This window comes from Rhinichthys klamathensis, unplaced genomic scaffold (assembly GCF_029890125.1).
Source record: "Rhinichthys klamathensis goyatoka isolate OS25496 unplaced genomic scaffold, OSU_Roscu_1.1 h1tg000055l_1, whole genome shotgun sequence".
NCBI lineage: Eukaryota > Metazoa > Chordata > Actinopteri > Cypriniformes > Leuciscidae > Rhinichthys > Rhinichthys klamathensis.
Genome location: NW_026606600.1, coordinates 5,810,036 through 5,825,212, shown reverse-complemented (window position 1 = coordinate 5,825,212; position 15,177 = coordinate 5,810,036). Strand labels below are relative to the sequence as shown.

The 15,177-nt window shown below is 42.7% G+C and overlaps 1 protein-coding gene across 1 annotated transcript; it reads left to right on the top strand.

The window, feature by feature from the left end:
* Nucleotides 1-13,701: 13,701 nt before the first annotated feature.
* On the top strand, nt 13,702-14,850 carry LOC130083379 (SCAN domain-containing protein 3-like). The gene is made up of 2 exons (XM_056248387.1): nt 13,702-14,021; nt 14,145-14,850. Exons 1-2 carry the CDS (start codon nt 13,702-13,704, stop codon nt 14,848-14,850), a joined length of 1,026 nt encoding a protein of 341 aa, XP_056104362.1.
* The last annotated feature ends 327 nt before the right edge of the window (nt 14,851-15,177 follow it).

The window sequence follows — 15,177 nt, the reverse complement described above, 5'->3', positions numbered from 1 at the left end:
GTGCGGAATTTAAATATCGACGGATTTCTTTCGGGTTCTATATTTCACAAAACGGCGTGGCAGGATTTTTCCTACACACACACATAGGGACAACAGGAATTACACGTCTGTCGTTCGGATACAAATACATTTATCAAATAGCATTTTATGATTTAAAATGTTTTTTTTAGGTTTTGGATTTTTTCCGATGCTATATTTCACACAAGTGTGTGGCAGGATTTCTTCGCTGCACTACACGTAAATTGTGGACAACAGGAATTAGGCATCTGTTTTTCGGATCCAAATAACATTTATCAAATAGCATATATGATGAAAAATGTTTTCAGTGTTGGATTTTTTTTTTTTTCTCGGTGCTATGTTTTACAAGCACATCTAGCAGGATTCGTCGCTGCGTTGTGCGAGAGAAAACAGGAATTATTCATCTGTTTTTCGACTCCCATAACATATCAAATAGCACCTATGATTAAATATGCTTTAGGTTTTTACAATTGAGTAGCTACGTCAATGTTTTAACCAGGAGTTTATCGTTAATCTAACGATTATAAAATAAGGCCTTTTTAAGAATAGTGAAAGAGCATCGATTCACTAAATCTTGTCTTCACCCTGACAGAAGAACATCGTTCGGACAGGGGAGTTTAACATTAAAAATGTCGTCGTTCAAAAGAGGTTTCTTCGACTTTTGTGGGACAAATTTAATACTATGAACTGCAGTTTACTTTTAGTTATTAACAATGGCAAACGGAATGTCAGACATTATTTTGCAGCGGTGAGTTCGCATTGCGTTCGCTCACTCGAGGCGCACGTACAATATTAAATCACAATATAGACATAGATTGAAAACTGATTTTGCTCATAAAACAAGTTTAAAATGTGCCCGCAATCTCCACCATTTTGTAAGGATTCAGGGCGGATCTAATCCGTGGGGAATTTGCATAAATTAATGAATAATTGGTAATTAATAATTATTCATACATGTTTGGATTAGATCAGTCTTACATTGAATTTACTCTCCCTCTAAGGGAGGATCTATCATTTTACCTGCATGCATACGTGTATCCTTGCATTTTAACTACAAGTTGATTGCATAGATCACGTTTTACAGACAGGTAAAATTTAATTAGCTCAATTGTCAGATTAATATTGGGGGAATCCCACATATCATCTTACTTCATAGGATTTCAGGAAACGCAATTCTCTGGCCAGAAGAACTGGGTTTTCTGCCCTATAAACACATACTCTTTAAAGTATTTTTAATTTATAAAGCCGTAGCTTGATCTATTCATTTCAGAGACCTGGAGTATGAGCAGACACAGTAACATCAATCAAAATGAATATAATGGATTTAATAAAGGCATGACTACTTATGTATTTACTACGGTTACACGGGATATATGTATTTACAAACACATAGACATCAATGAACAATACAATAAGACATCAATGAACGAGAAATGCGTAAAGTTTGGACAATGGATAACTTACACGCATGAGCGAGTAAGAGAGAGAGGAAAGGGGATGGGGAGAGAGAGAACAGAGAAATTGGGAGAATTTCATTGGCAGGAAGACATTCACCTCTCTGATAACAACACGAAACATCATCTTAAAACTTCTTAGAAGCTCTATAAAGAGATATACTTGCGCAAGTTTCTTGGTCTCTCTGTATCGCGGCAATCCTGCGCGGCCTTGTCTGGCCGCGTGCGTGAGAGGATTCCTTTGTGTGTGAGGAAGCATCACGTGGGCTGCTTGGCGCGCGTGTTGAACGGAGGTTCACAGTCTTTGGGGTAACATTACCAAAGGAAAATAGTTCGGCTGAGTTCGTTTCACTTCGTAGAACGGAGGAATCACGAGGAGTTAATGTTCCATCTGTGCATGGCTGGCGAAGAAGCGCGTGCTTCGCTCGGTCCGGCGCGTCACGCGGTCACGTGCGCGTGTTTCTCCTTCAAAGCGAGCGCGCGCTCGTTTAAAGGTCCCTTGTAGATGGATTTGCTGAAGAGATATGTCACGGGGTTTTCTTTTCAATCGTCGATTGGAATTAAACACAGAGACTTATCTACAACTGAAAAACACAAACTAAACTAGAAACAAATAAAAGAAAGGCGAAGAACTCGCCCGGAGGCGAGACGTTACATCATGACACGAGGACACGGGAGGAAGAGAGCGTCCAGAGGGAGGTTCAGTCCTCTTTAGAGGAACGGGAGTCCACACCTCTGAGGTGCGAACTGGCCAATGACATTCAACAAAACTTTTGGCGGCCAAATTCTCTTTGTCTTGTCAAAGTTAAACTATGGCCGTGTCCGCCTCTTTTATGACCAGTCAGAATTTTTCTGAATCATTCCACAAGATGATAAAAACATAGAAAACATACATTTTACTGTAATCTTCTGTATCTGACCAAATCAGTTGGAACGAGATAATTAAAACGGTACCAAACACAACATTTACACATAATTGGAATATGAAGATACATTTAATACATAACTTTTAAACTCTCAAGAGTTTCACTGATACGCTAGGAGATCATTTCTAAACTACCATGGACTGGGAAACACACAGACATACAGGAATATATCATATACAATTGGTAATGGCTCGTTTTATGCGTGTAATGTAAAGGTCCATTATGTGTGTGTGTGTTGGTTCGTGTGTGTGTGTGTTAGAGTTCTGTTATCTCTCTTGTAGAGATGGGGGAGGGCATGGAATGTTTAAAGCATTTTATGACTCTGGCCATTCCTGAGAGAGAGAGTGTGTGTGTGTGTGTTGCATTCAGTCTTTTTGGGTCTTTAGCAGGATGTATTTAGTTATTCAGATTCACCCTTTTAGCCCAGTCCTTACAAAATGAACACTGGGCTGTGGGCATTTTTATTACACTCATAAGACCATCGGCTGTGGCCGGAATACCAGAAATTACACTATTTATGTGATTTATCTGGGTCGCCCTGTACTGTGGCGGGCTGTGTTTGTGTGTAGAAATGAACACTGGGCTGTGGGCATTTTTATTACACTCATAACACCATCGGCTGTGGCCGGAATACCAGAACTTACACTGTTTATGTGATTTATCTGGGTCGCCGTGGAAACGGCATTTGTGTGCAGGCAAGCGGGCCGTGGAACCGGCTTGTTTACTGCAAAATACACTGGAACAGTCGCATTTTCTGGACCTGAACGAGCGAAAAGTTTCGGTGGAAGTCTGGCCGCGGCGAGACTTAAACACCGTTGTTTTCCTAGGAGGGCTAGGAAGACTTTGAGGCCTCGGGCTTTTATCTCAATCTTTTGCCGGGGCCCACGCGGAGGTGGGCGGTGGCCGGCAGAGCGAGAGCGTGGTCTCTGGTCCCGGGCTTGACGGCGCTGTGAAGCGGCAGTGGGTGGAGGCTGTGGCTGGGAGCATCGAGCAAATGGCTGTTTTGGGCGATCTGCTCCGAAGCTAGAGCGCTTTGGTAAGAAGTGCTTCATAGCCTGTGACGTCTTCTGAACCTCAGCGAATCCATCCGCAAAATCTTTGACGGATGATCCAAGAGGCCAGCTGGGGAGATACTGCTGAGACAGAGGTACACAGTCCCTTTTGCAGGAAATATCCATCCAGTCGGTGTGCGCGGGCGCCGCCCACTCAAGGCCGAGGCTCGCCACGGCCTGCGAGAGTAGACGCATCAGCTCGGACTCGATGCTGGCCCGTTTCCCTGACGACTCGCGGGCAGAGGGGGGGAGGTCCACAGAGCTCGCCCAGTCCTCACTGTCCGACGCCAGGATAGATCAGCTGGCCTCCTCTACAGATGCAGCTATCTCGTCGTCATTAATGGCGGAAGCGGCGGCGGACGGCGGCCGTTGTCCATCGGTGAGCGACTCGAGTGAAGCTGGTGAAGCTTGCGGGCGAACCAGCGAGCTTTCACGGGGTGGAGAAGGCTCGGGGACCCACTGAGTACGGCGCTTTTTATGGCGCGGCACTAGTCCTCAGAGTCACCATGGCAACAGCTCGCAATGATGGCAGCCGCCGTCAGCGAGCGCGAGAGCTGCATGATCCTTACCCAGGCAGGAAACACAGATGAAATGGCGGTCCCCGTCGCTGAGTGCGGCTCAAGGAACAAGGAACAAGGCATCTTTAAAAAGACGCTGCTATTTTAGATAGAGAGAGAGAGAGAGTGTGAGTCGCAGCGGCGAACACACACTCGGCAGAGTAAAAGGATATAGACGCCGGAAAGCGTAGCAGGTATGGCGACTGAAGGCAGCGAGATGAAGGCCAGCGGCTTCAGATGCAAAGGCTCGTCCCGCAGAAAGCTTTTTCTCAGACGGCGCGGCTTCTTCACTCCGGATCCAGCGATGCGTGAGCTTAACTGAAGAGATGCAAAATCAGATTATATCAGCCCATCGAGCTATATTTATAGGCCCAGGCCACGCCCGCTTTGGCGGAAGGTGATGTAGTGGGCGCGAAGCGCCCCCATTGGATCTGACGTCACCAAGGGCCTCTCTCGATAGGCTGCTGCAGTTGCCGCAGGACAGCCAATAGGCACGCGAGCCGCCTTGCCTATGTCTGCATGCTGCCGCAACGCGTTTTACATTAATTCAAAATTAAGGATAATTTTTGGCTTCAATATCTCGTGGAAAAGAGGTTTTCCCCTAGCGTAAGATATTACGCAGTGCGAGATAACCTCTCGTAAGAGAACCTAAAGTTAAAAAACAGGGGCAGGGCCGTAACAAACAGCAATCCAAACTGCTGTGATTTCTATACCTACTACTACATTTCTATGCTACAGCATTTTTTTTGCAACAACGCACAGCTGGAGGAAAGTGTCCAGAATAACTGAGGCAATTAGATCATGCACTCCTTGTCAGATGCTGTTTGCTAGTCCGATGACCTGCAGTGAGTGACGGGTAACCATTTGTGCGTCATCATTTTGTTTGGCTCTGTAAAACTGATTTTAACTTTATACAGCTCACTGGTAGGATTTTTTTTTATCTGCTTGTGTCATACTGCTTTTACTATAGACCGTAAAGGTGAACATCTTTTCACCAAGTAGATGTTCCTGGATCAAGACTGGAACAACATACCAATCAAGCAATCAGACAAGTTCACAGTTGATATCAAGTTTAAGCTTACAACAAGGGTTAGGGGCTTCTACACCATTTTTATTCACCTATCATCATTGATCCTTCGGATGAGACGTTAAACCGAGGTCCTGACTCTCTGTGGTCACAAAAAGTAGGGATGTAACCCCGGCATCCTGGCCAAATTTGCCCAGTGGCCTCTGTCCATCATGGCCTCCTAATCATCCCCATATACTAATTGGCTTCATTACTCTTTCTCCTCTCCACCAATAAGCTGGTTCTGACGCAGTATGGCTGCAGTCGCATCATCCAGGTGGATGCTGCACATTGGTGGTGGTTGAGGAGATTCTCCCTTCCATGTAAAGCGCTTTGAGTGATTAATAATATAATATTTGAATAATAATATTATTATTATTATTATTTCCCTCTGATTTTATTAATAAGTTATGGGCAGGACTAGGTTTAGGGGTAGGGATAGGGTTGGGACTATGTTTTTGGACAGGAATGTTGTTCCAGGATCTACAAAAGATGTCTTTCTTGGCAAAATCACGGCAACCACACAGTAAGACCACACTAGACCATGCAAGACACTTTTGAAAACCAGGCTTTTGTATTATTTAAAGCGTGTATTCATTTGTAAAAAAATAAATCTCCAAACAGGTTACTTGGAGAAGGGCAGTAGCTAAAGGTGGTTCAATATTTCTCTTTGTGAAGAAGATGTGCAGGATTGTTCATTAGCACCATCATCCTCTTCTGTATCACTGCCTCTAGTCAGTCCAGGCTGAGTCTTATAACGAAGTTTGCATTCCTGTCCAGTTTGTTCAGATGCTTAGGACCCCTGGGCTGATGTTATTCCCCCGGCAGACAACTATAAAGAGAGAAAAATCTGCCAACCACACATTAGTAGAACATCCCTCACAACCTGCTGCACACGTTGACACACCTGAGCGACTCCAGAGAGAACATTATGCTCTTGCCTTTCTGTGTTGTTATACCTGGTACAATACTTGTTGGACCAAACTAATAAGTGATTGAGTCAGAGAAGGCAAGGCAAGGCAAGGCAAGTTTATTTATATAGCACATTTCATACACAATGGTAATTCAAAGTGCTTTACATAGAAGAAATTAAAATAATCAAAACAAATAAGAATAATTAAAACAGTTTAGAATAAAAAATAAAATAAAGTACAGTAAAAACAGTCGGACGAACAGTGGCACAGTGCTCATTCAGTAAATGCATAGCTAAACAGATGTGTTTTGAGTATGGATTTGAAAGTGGCTACTGTAGGAGCACATCTGATCTCCTCTGGAAGCTGGTTCCAGCTGCGGCTGGCATAATAGCTAAAAGCAGACTCTCAGTGCTTAGAGTGAACCCTTGGTATTTCTAGCTGATGTGATCCTAACGATCTGAGTGATCTGTTAGGTTAATATTCAGTGAGCATATCTGCAATATATTGAGGTCCTAGCCCATTAAATGATTTATATACCAGTAATAATACTTTAAAATCAATCCTAAATGTAACTGGGAGCCATTGTAAAGACCTGAGGACTGGTGTGATATGTTCATATTTTCTGGTCCTGGTCAGAATCCTGGCAGCAGCGTTCTGTATGAGCTGCAACTGTCTTATGGTCTTTTTAGGAAGGCCAGTGAGGAGTCCATTACAATAATCCACCCTGCTGGTGATGAAAGCATGCACAAGTTTCTCTAAGTCTTGACTGGAAACAAAGCATATAATTCTTGCAATATTTTTCAGATGATAGTATGCTGATTTAGTTATTGCTTTGACATGACTACTGAAACTAAGGTCTGACTCTAGAGATACACCAAGATTCCTGACTTGATTTTTAGTTGTTAGACCCCTAGCGTCAAGGTATGCCTTCACCTTGAGAACTTCATCTTTGTTTCCAAACGCAATGACTTCAGTTTTGTCTTTGTTTAACTGAAGAAAGTTTTGGCACATCCAACTGTTGACTTCATAAATGCATTGGCACAGGGAGTCAATGGGGCTGTAGTCGTTTGGTGATAGGGCTAAGTAGAGCTGTGTGTCATCTCTATAGCTGTGGTAAGCAATTTGGTTCTTTCTCATTATTTGGCTCATTGGGAGCATATACATGTTGAACAGGAGTGGTGCAAGAATTGAGCCTTGAGGGACTCCGCAAGTCATGGATGTCCACTCAGACTTATGGTCTCCTATACTCACATAATAACCTCTCCCTTCTAAGTATGACCTGAACCATTTTAGGACTATCCCAGAAAGCCCCACCCAGTTTTTAAGCCTGTCAAGAAGTATGTCGTGATCGACAGTGTCAAATGCAGCACTGAGGTCGAGTAGTACCAGTACTGATAATTTGCCTGTATCAGTATTTAAGCGAATATCGTTTATTATCTTTATGAGGGCTGTCTCTGTGCTGTGATGCGATCGGAAACCAGATTGAAAATTGTCAAAGTATCCATTCAAGCTTAAGAATTTGTTCACCTGATTGAAGACAACTTTTTCAATGATCTTGCCTATGAAAGGAAGATTTGAGATCGGTCTATAGGTGCTTAAGATGGTCTTATCCAGAGTGCTCTTTTTTTTTCAGGAGGGGCTTGACAACAGCAGTTTTCAGGGAGTTTGGAAAACTCCCAGAGAGAAGTGAGGCATTTACCACATCTAGGAGATCTGCTTCTAAGCTGTTTAACACACTTTTGAAAAATGTGGGAAGTGCGTCAAGGGCGCAGGTTGATGTTTTAAGGTGCTGTACGGTTTCTTCCAAAATTTTGCCTTCAATTTCTTCGAAAACAGACATAGTAACTACTTTCTCCGGTTGTGGTCTGATCTGTCTGACCCCAGAGCAACTCAAGGATGTGCTGATCACCTTTCTGATATTATTGATTTTTTCAGAGAAGAAAGAAGCAAACTCACTGCACTTGCTGTCTGAGAGCATTTCACTGGGAATCTGGCTTGGGGGGTTTGTCAGTCTCTCTACAGTAGCAAAAAGAGTGCATGTGTTGTTTAAGTTGCTGTTTATAATATTCGAGAAGAAAGTCTGTCTAGCTTTGCCTAGTTCCATATTGAAAGCATGGATGCTGTCTTTGTAGATGTTATAATGGACTACATGTTTTGTCTTCCGCCACATGCGGTCTGCTCTTCTGCATTGTCTTTTCATATTTTGCACAGCTGTTGAGTTTCTCCAAGGTGCTTTTTGTCTCCCACTATTCTTCCTGACTTTCACAGGAGCAATATCATCAATTACAGTACACTTTTAACTTTTGAGTTAAAAGAATCAAGGAGAAAATCAACAGAGTTAGCAGATATGCTTGGTTTTAAAGATATAGCCTTCATAAATAGCAAACTAGTGTTCTCATTTAAAGGAGCTGTATGTAAGATTGTGGCCAAAACTAGTACTGCAATCACTGTCAAATTACTGTAGAGTGGTGTATCCCCTCCCCCTCCTCCCTGACTCGAGGTTGCCAGATCGGCTGCAGGATCCAGCAGGAACGTGACGAGCTGCAGCTGTGGTAACTAGAGCAGAGCTGGCAACCCGGATGCCGCAACACTACTGACTTCGTGATTGGTAGATAGGTGGAGGGTGGAGCATCAGACCAAAACACAACATGACAACATCAACATCAGTTGAGGGCTGCAACTGCACTTTTTAAATGACAATATCCTGGCCAGACTACTGTTGTCAGTGATATAAGTATTTGAAATGTACATGATTTCTTAATGTCTAGTGACATTTCAGGGCCATTTTATGATTAATTGAAATACATTTCTTACATACAGCTCCTTTAAGCATCTCTTCTTGACAGACACAGATCTAGCTTCAATGGCAGGAGAGATCAATATATCAAAGAAAATACAGAAATGATCAGACAGTGCTACATCCTTAATAACAATTGATGAGATGTTTAGACCCTTACTGATAAGTAAATCTAGAGTGTGTCCACGATTGTGTGTGGGACCATGTACATGCTGAGTCAGATCAAAAGTTTTTAAAACAGTTTTGATTTCTTTTGCCATATTGTTTTCTGCATTATCTATGTGAATGTTAAAATCTACAGCAATGGCAAAACAGTCAAACTCTGAGGAAATTGTTGATAGCAGTTCTGTAAAGTCCTCAGCAAAGGCTGGAGAGTGTTTTGGAGGCCTGTAAATAATGATAAGTAAAATACGTGGAGCACCTTTTAACACAATACCCAGATATTCGAAAGACGGGTAATTCCCAAATGATATTTGCTTACATTCATAGACATCTTTAAAAAGAACAGCTAAGCCCCTGCCTCTCTTACCCGCTCTGCAGACACTCATAAAAGTAAAGTTAGGAGGGGATGTTTCATTGAGGACTGTTCCACTGCAGCTGTCTTCTAGCCAAGTTTCATTTAGAAACATAAAGTCCAGGTTGTATGTGGTCATTAAGTCATTGACTAGAAGTGATTTATTTTTAAGTGAGCGGATGTTTAAAAGTGCTAACTTAACAGTCTTACTTTTTGTCCCCACAGCAATCTTAGTTTGGCATGTAATAGGCACCAGATTAGATGGGTTTGCTGTACGGCTTTTGAAGGCCTTAGATTTTCTATCATAAGTCAAAGTCAAAGTTTATTTATAAAGCACTTTTAAAAACAGCAAGTGTTTGACAAAGTGCTGTACACTTATATCCTATATCACTGCTACAAACAATCAATGACACAAAAAATAAAAACAATAAAACAAAAGCAATAAAACAACTCTCACATAGCGTCAAATGCCAAACTGTAATAATAGGTTTTAAGACTAGATTTAAAAGCAGCAAGTGTCTGAGCCTGTCTGATGTACAAGGGCAAATTGTTCCAAAGCTTTGGTCCAGCTACTGCAAATGCTCTTTCGCCCCTGCTCTTCAGCTTAACCCGAGGGACAACTAAAAGCAAATGGTCAGCAGACCTAAGCGCTCTTGGCGGCGCATACTGCTTGATCAGTTCAGACAGATACTTCGGTGCAAGACCATTAAGAGATTTGAAAACAAACATCAAAATCTTAAAATTAATCCTAAAATGGACAGGCAACCAGTGAAGAGAGGATAGAATAGGGGTAATGTGTTCCCGCTTTCGTGTACCCGTCAACAGGCGAGCTGCTGCATTCTGGACCCTCTGCAGTCTGGAGAGAGAGGCCTGACTAATGCCTACATAGAGGCCATTACAATAGTCCAGACGCGATGAGATAAAAATATGAAGCAGTCTTTGAAAGTCTATAAAAGACAGGAAAGATTTAACCTTGGTGAGTTGTCTCAATTGGAAAAAACTAGACTTAACTACTAAGTTAATCTGTTTATCCAATTTAAAATCACAGTCCATAATCACACCTAAATTCTTAACATATGGTTTCACTAGTGGATTCAATTCCCCAAGATCCACCTGTAAGGATTCATAAGTGCCACCCGGCGTGAACAGCATGACTTCTGTTTTACTTTCATTAAAACTTAGGAAATTCAGTGCCATCCAGGCCTTAATTTCCTCAAGACACTGTAATAGAGGCGCTAACGTATGAGTGTCTCTCCTTTTCAAAGGCAGATAGATTTGCGTGTCATCTACATAACAATGAAAAGAGATGCCAAACTTCCTGAAAATATGTCCCAGGGGGAGCAAATACAAGGCGAACAAAATAGGCCCCAAAATGGAGCCCTGGGGGACCCCACACGTAAAAGAAGCCGTTGAGGAGGCAAATTCTCCAAGGCGAACTGAGATAGTTCTTTCAGACAAATATGATTTAAACCATGCCAACGCAGTACCCTCAATACCAACACATTTTTCTAAGCGTGTAACCAAGATCTTATGGTCTATGGTATCAAATGCAGCGGACAGATCCAGTAAAATTAGAATCGCACAATGATAATCAGTTTCATAATCAGAACATAATCAGGTAATAATTTAATTGGAGTCCGTCTTGTATCAACAGCCCAAGTACCCATTTCTCAGAGAGAGAGAGAGAGAGGGGAAAAATTGTTCCCATATGGCAAGTCAGTAACTTGCAGCTGAAAGGTTATTGTTACCACATTTTTAATGCCCTGTCAAAACATACATCTAGAGCAGTGGTCTTCACTATTTTTTGATGAGAGCCACACTAGGACAAAATCAATTGGAGAGCCACTTTTACCACAAAGTATCAAAAGTTACATCCAGTCATAAATAGCATGCTGCTTATCAATCTATCATCCCTGAACATACAATATGCAATGCAATACATACAAAAGGGGAGGGAAATCATTCTTTATTCAGTCCTCAGGTCTTTACATTGGCTCCCAGTTCCCTTTCAGTCGCTCACATTCGACGTAGTCGACGTGTCGACTGATTGCGATCACGCTTAGAGAGCCTGTCATCTTCGAGTACTATTAACACTAGAACGGCCACGACGGTCATTTTGACCGTTTTGAATTTTATATCTGCAATAACTTTGTTGAAAAAATAAATAAAATCCTGCTGGTACCTGACTTTTCCTAAAAGTGAATGTATTTTCATTTAAAATGTTTTTTAATATAAATTACACATAAGGCAAAAAAACCAAATGAACACATTTACCTATTTCGGCCATAGACGGTCATATTGACCGCACTGAATTTCTTTTTTTAAAAATTTATTCTTTTGTTACATTTCCCAAATAATCAGAAGATTCAATTCAATTGCAAAATGACAGATATGTTTATTGAGAGCTGGTCAGATGCTGGGAGAGTTAAGGTGTGCAAATGTCCAGTATGAAGCCCTTGGCAGCACAGGGACGCTGCGTGAAGAACCAGGAGTGCTGAACACGGATGGATGACACACGGAAAACGGATACAGGCAGGGAACAAACACGCAGGAAACATCCACAACGATCTGACAAAAACTAGGCGATAACAGTGACACTAAAAAGGGTAGAATCGCTGATCAGTTGCATCTGGCGCGTTGATCAGAGCGGGCGTGCTGATCAGCTGCAATGATCAGCGACCACGCACACACACAACAAGACGAGAAAGGAGACAGCGAATTCATAAACCGTGACATTGTCTCTCTCACTGTCAAAATAATATCTAAATAAGGCCCTGTCCACATGGACACGGGTATTTTTATAACCGTGGCTTTTTTACGCGGTTCGGCCGTTCGTCCACACGAAAACGCACTGAAACCGAACATTTAAAAAATAAAACCCTGCCAGGGTGATGATTTTCAGAAACGCCGGTTACAGTGTTGTCGTGTAGACATTGAAACCGGGGTTTTTGCCTTGCGACGTCAGAGTGTGCGCCGTTATCCGCTGTGTTTGACGTCAGATTTGCGCTTCTGATTGGGCAACGTGGCTTTACGGTTAAGGTTTATATCGCCGCCTGCTGGCGTGGCATGCTCTTGACCGCGCTTGATAGCGTGTTTTTGCGTTTTCATGTAGACTAGCGTTTCTCAACGGGGGCGGTACCGCCCCCTTGGGGGCGTTTGGACAGTGTCGGGGGGCGTTGGGAACGAGGCAGCTGAGAGGGGGGCGCTCAGGCACAAATGGGGGGCGTTATGTCTGACTGTGGCACTATATACTCACTGTTATTATCACAACTTTTTTAAGCCTCTGACAACACATACAATGTTAATTTGAATGCATGGGCGTTTTAGGTACAGCATTGATTTCCACGCTGCTGCTCAAATCCATTCCACCTTCATTCGGAGTCCCACCAGGCCAGACGATCCAATACGCACGTGCAGTCCCAAGCGCGAGTCTCAGGTTCCTATGAGAATATTAATATAAAATATCATATCGTAGAACATGTAGCCTACCGGTATATGAAATAGTAGCCTAGGCGTCATTTAGCCTACAGGGCGGTTTTGAAACACTTTTAAAACATCTCGCGGCACGGATGTACCAATACAAATAAAACATATCCAGTTAACTAGCAGCATTCGTTTCATTCGTTTGTTAAATAAGAGACGATCTAGCGCTGAAATGTGTTGTCTTCACTCGGACGCGCACTTCAGTCCGTTATGGAAAGTGAAAGTCTCCCTAAAAGATGTAAGAAATAAAAAAGCGAAACGGATGTATACTACTTTTAAATCCACTTTCTTTTTGGAATTTTTTGTAATGTTTCCCCTTATTTTTTTTTTTCTTTCTGTCTATTGTTTCTTTGATGCTATTATGAATGTAATAGATATAATACTATGTGATCCTCCGTATGTGTATATTATATATTGTTCTTGTTATGCAATAAAAAAAAAAAAGAGAAAAAAAAAAGAAAGTGAATCAGGACATCATCACATCTTTGTATACATTTTTATTTATTTACATCAGTAAGCTAACGTTACAAGACATCGTCTTTCAAAACATTACCTGCGCAAAAGAAAAAAAAAAGAATGAATGAGTCATTCGCACTTTTGAAAATGCCCTTCCGAATGCGTCTCTGTCCGACATAATTCCATAGCGTCCATGTTTTAATGTAAAATAAAATTATGTCTGTGTTAATTAATTAATATTTAAATGTTGCTAGTAGCCCACTCAGACTTGTCCCGGCTAGTTACCGGCAAATTATCTCCATGGCAACGCTTAAAAACAAATGCCGCAGCCGGCAGAGTGGTAGAAAGAATGTGTCCAATCAAAATGTACACAAGCTTCGCGGTTTAAGATTAATGTGTCCAATCAAAATGCACACAATCACGTAAACTAAAACAATTTTGACATCAAAACACATTTAAACATCATGGCGGAAAACAAGAAGAAGTGCAGACAGTATAGTGTCGAGTATATTAAATATGGATTTATTCCCTCACCCACGAACATCCAGCTCCCTATGTGCCTGCTTTGCCAGCAGGTTTTTTCTAACGAGGCAATGAAACCGTCCCGTCTTAAGGAGCACCTTACTAAAATTCACCCGGATAAGGCATCCAAGGATGCTGCGTTTTTCCAGAACATCAAGGAGCAGCTTTCGAAACAGTCCATCTCCAAGATGTTCGCTAGGAAGGTAAACCAGACAGACAGTGGGTTAGTGGCCTCCTATAACATCTCTCTTATGATAGCGAAGTCCGGGTTGCCATTTACAGCGGGGGAGAAGCTGGTTATCCCAGCGATTAAAGAGGCCATCTCCACTGTCATGGAGAGAGACCCATCGCCAGTGATGCAGGCCATCCCGCTCAGCAATGACAGTGTGGCTCGGAGAATAAAGGAGATGGCTATGGATACTGAGCAGCAGTTGTGTGCCACACTACGTGAACATCCATTCAGTATCCAGCTAGATGAAACCACGACCATGGATAATAATGTTCTGCTGATGGCATATGTGCGTTATATGTCTGAGAGGGATGTGGCCGAGGATGTTTTGTTTGCCAAATATCTCTCCACTGACACACGAGGGGAGACGATCTTCAGGGCTCTGAGTGACTACCTGCTGGAGAACTGTATTCCCATCGCCAACATCCTCGCCTGTGCCACAGATGGAGCTCCCGCTATGGTTGGCAGGTACCGTGGCTTCGCAACTTTGTTAAAGGAGCGTGTGCCGCAGGTGTTAACAGTGCACTGCATGTTGCACCGTCACAATTTAGTGGCCAAAAATTTAAGTCCTTCTCTCCACCAGTCTCTGAACATCGCTGTCAGGGCCATAAACAAAATTAAGGCCCATGCTCTGAACGACCGGATCTTCAGGCAGCTGTGCGGGGAGAACGATGAAGCGTTTCAGCGCTTGCTGCTCCACACCGAGGTACGCTGGCTATCCAAGGGCAACTGTCTGGCTAGGCTGTGTGAGTTGTTCACAAGTGTCCTGGAGTTCCTTGCCGGTGCCGACGCAGGTCTAAGGGACACCTGTGGTCGTGTCGCGCTGACATATTTTACCTGGCAGATTTTTTCGGGAAGATGAATGAAGTGTCACTCAAGCTCCAGGGAGATGCCGTGACACTGGTCCATTCAAAAGCCACCATCTGCAGTTTCCTCGCCAAGCTGGAGCTGTACAAACTAAATTTGAGCAGGCGTCAGTTCAGTAACTTTCCTCAGCTGGCCAAGGTAGCCTATTATTAGCTATTATTAGTAGTAGGAGTATTAGTTATATTTAAATTTACAAAGGCAGCCTAAAAATAAAATCAATAACGTTAACTGCCTTTCTGTACTTACATTCAGGTGGTTGATGAGCTGACCGATAACCACCTGCTGCGTTACACCGATCACTTGAGGGCAGTGAAGGCGGACA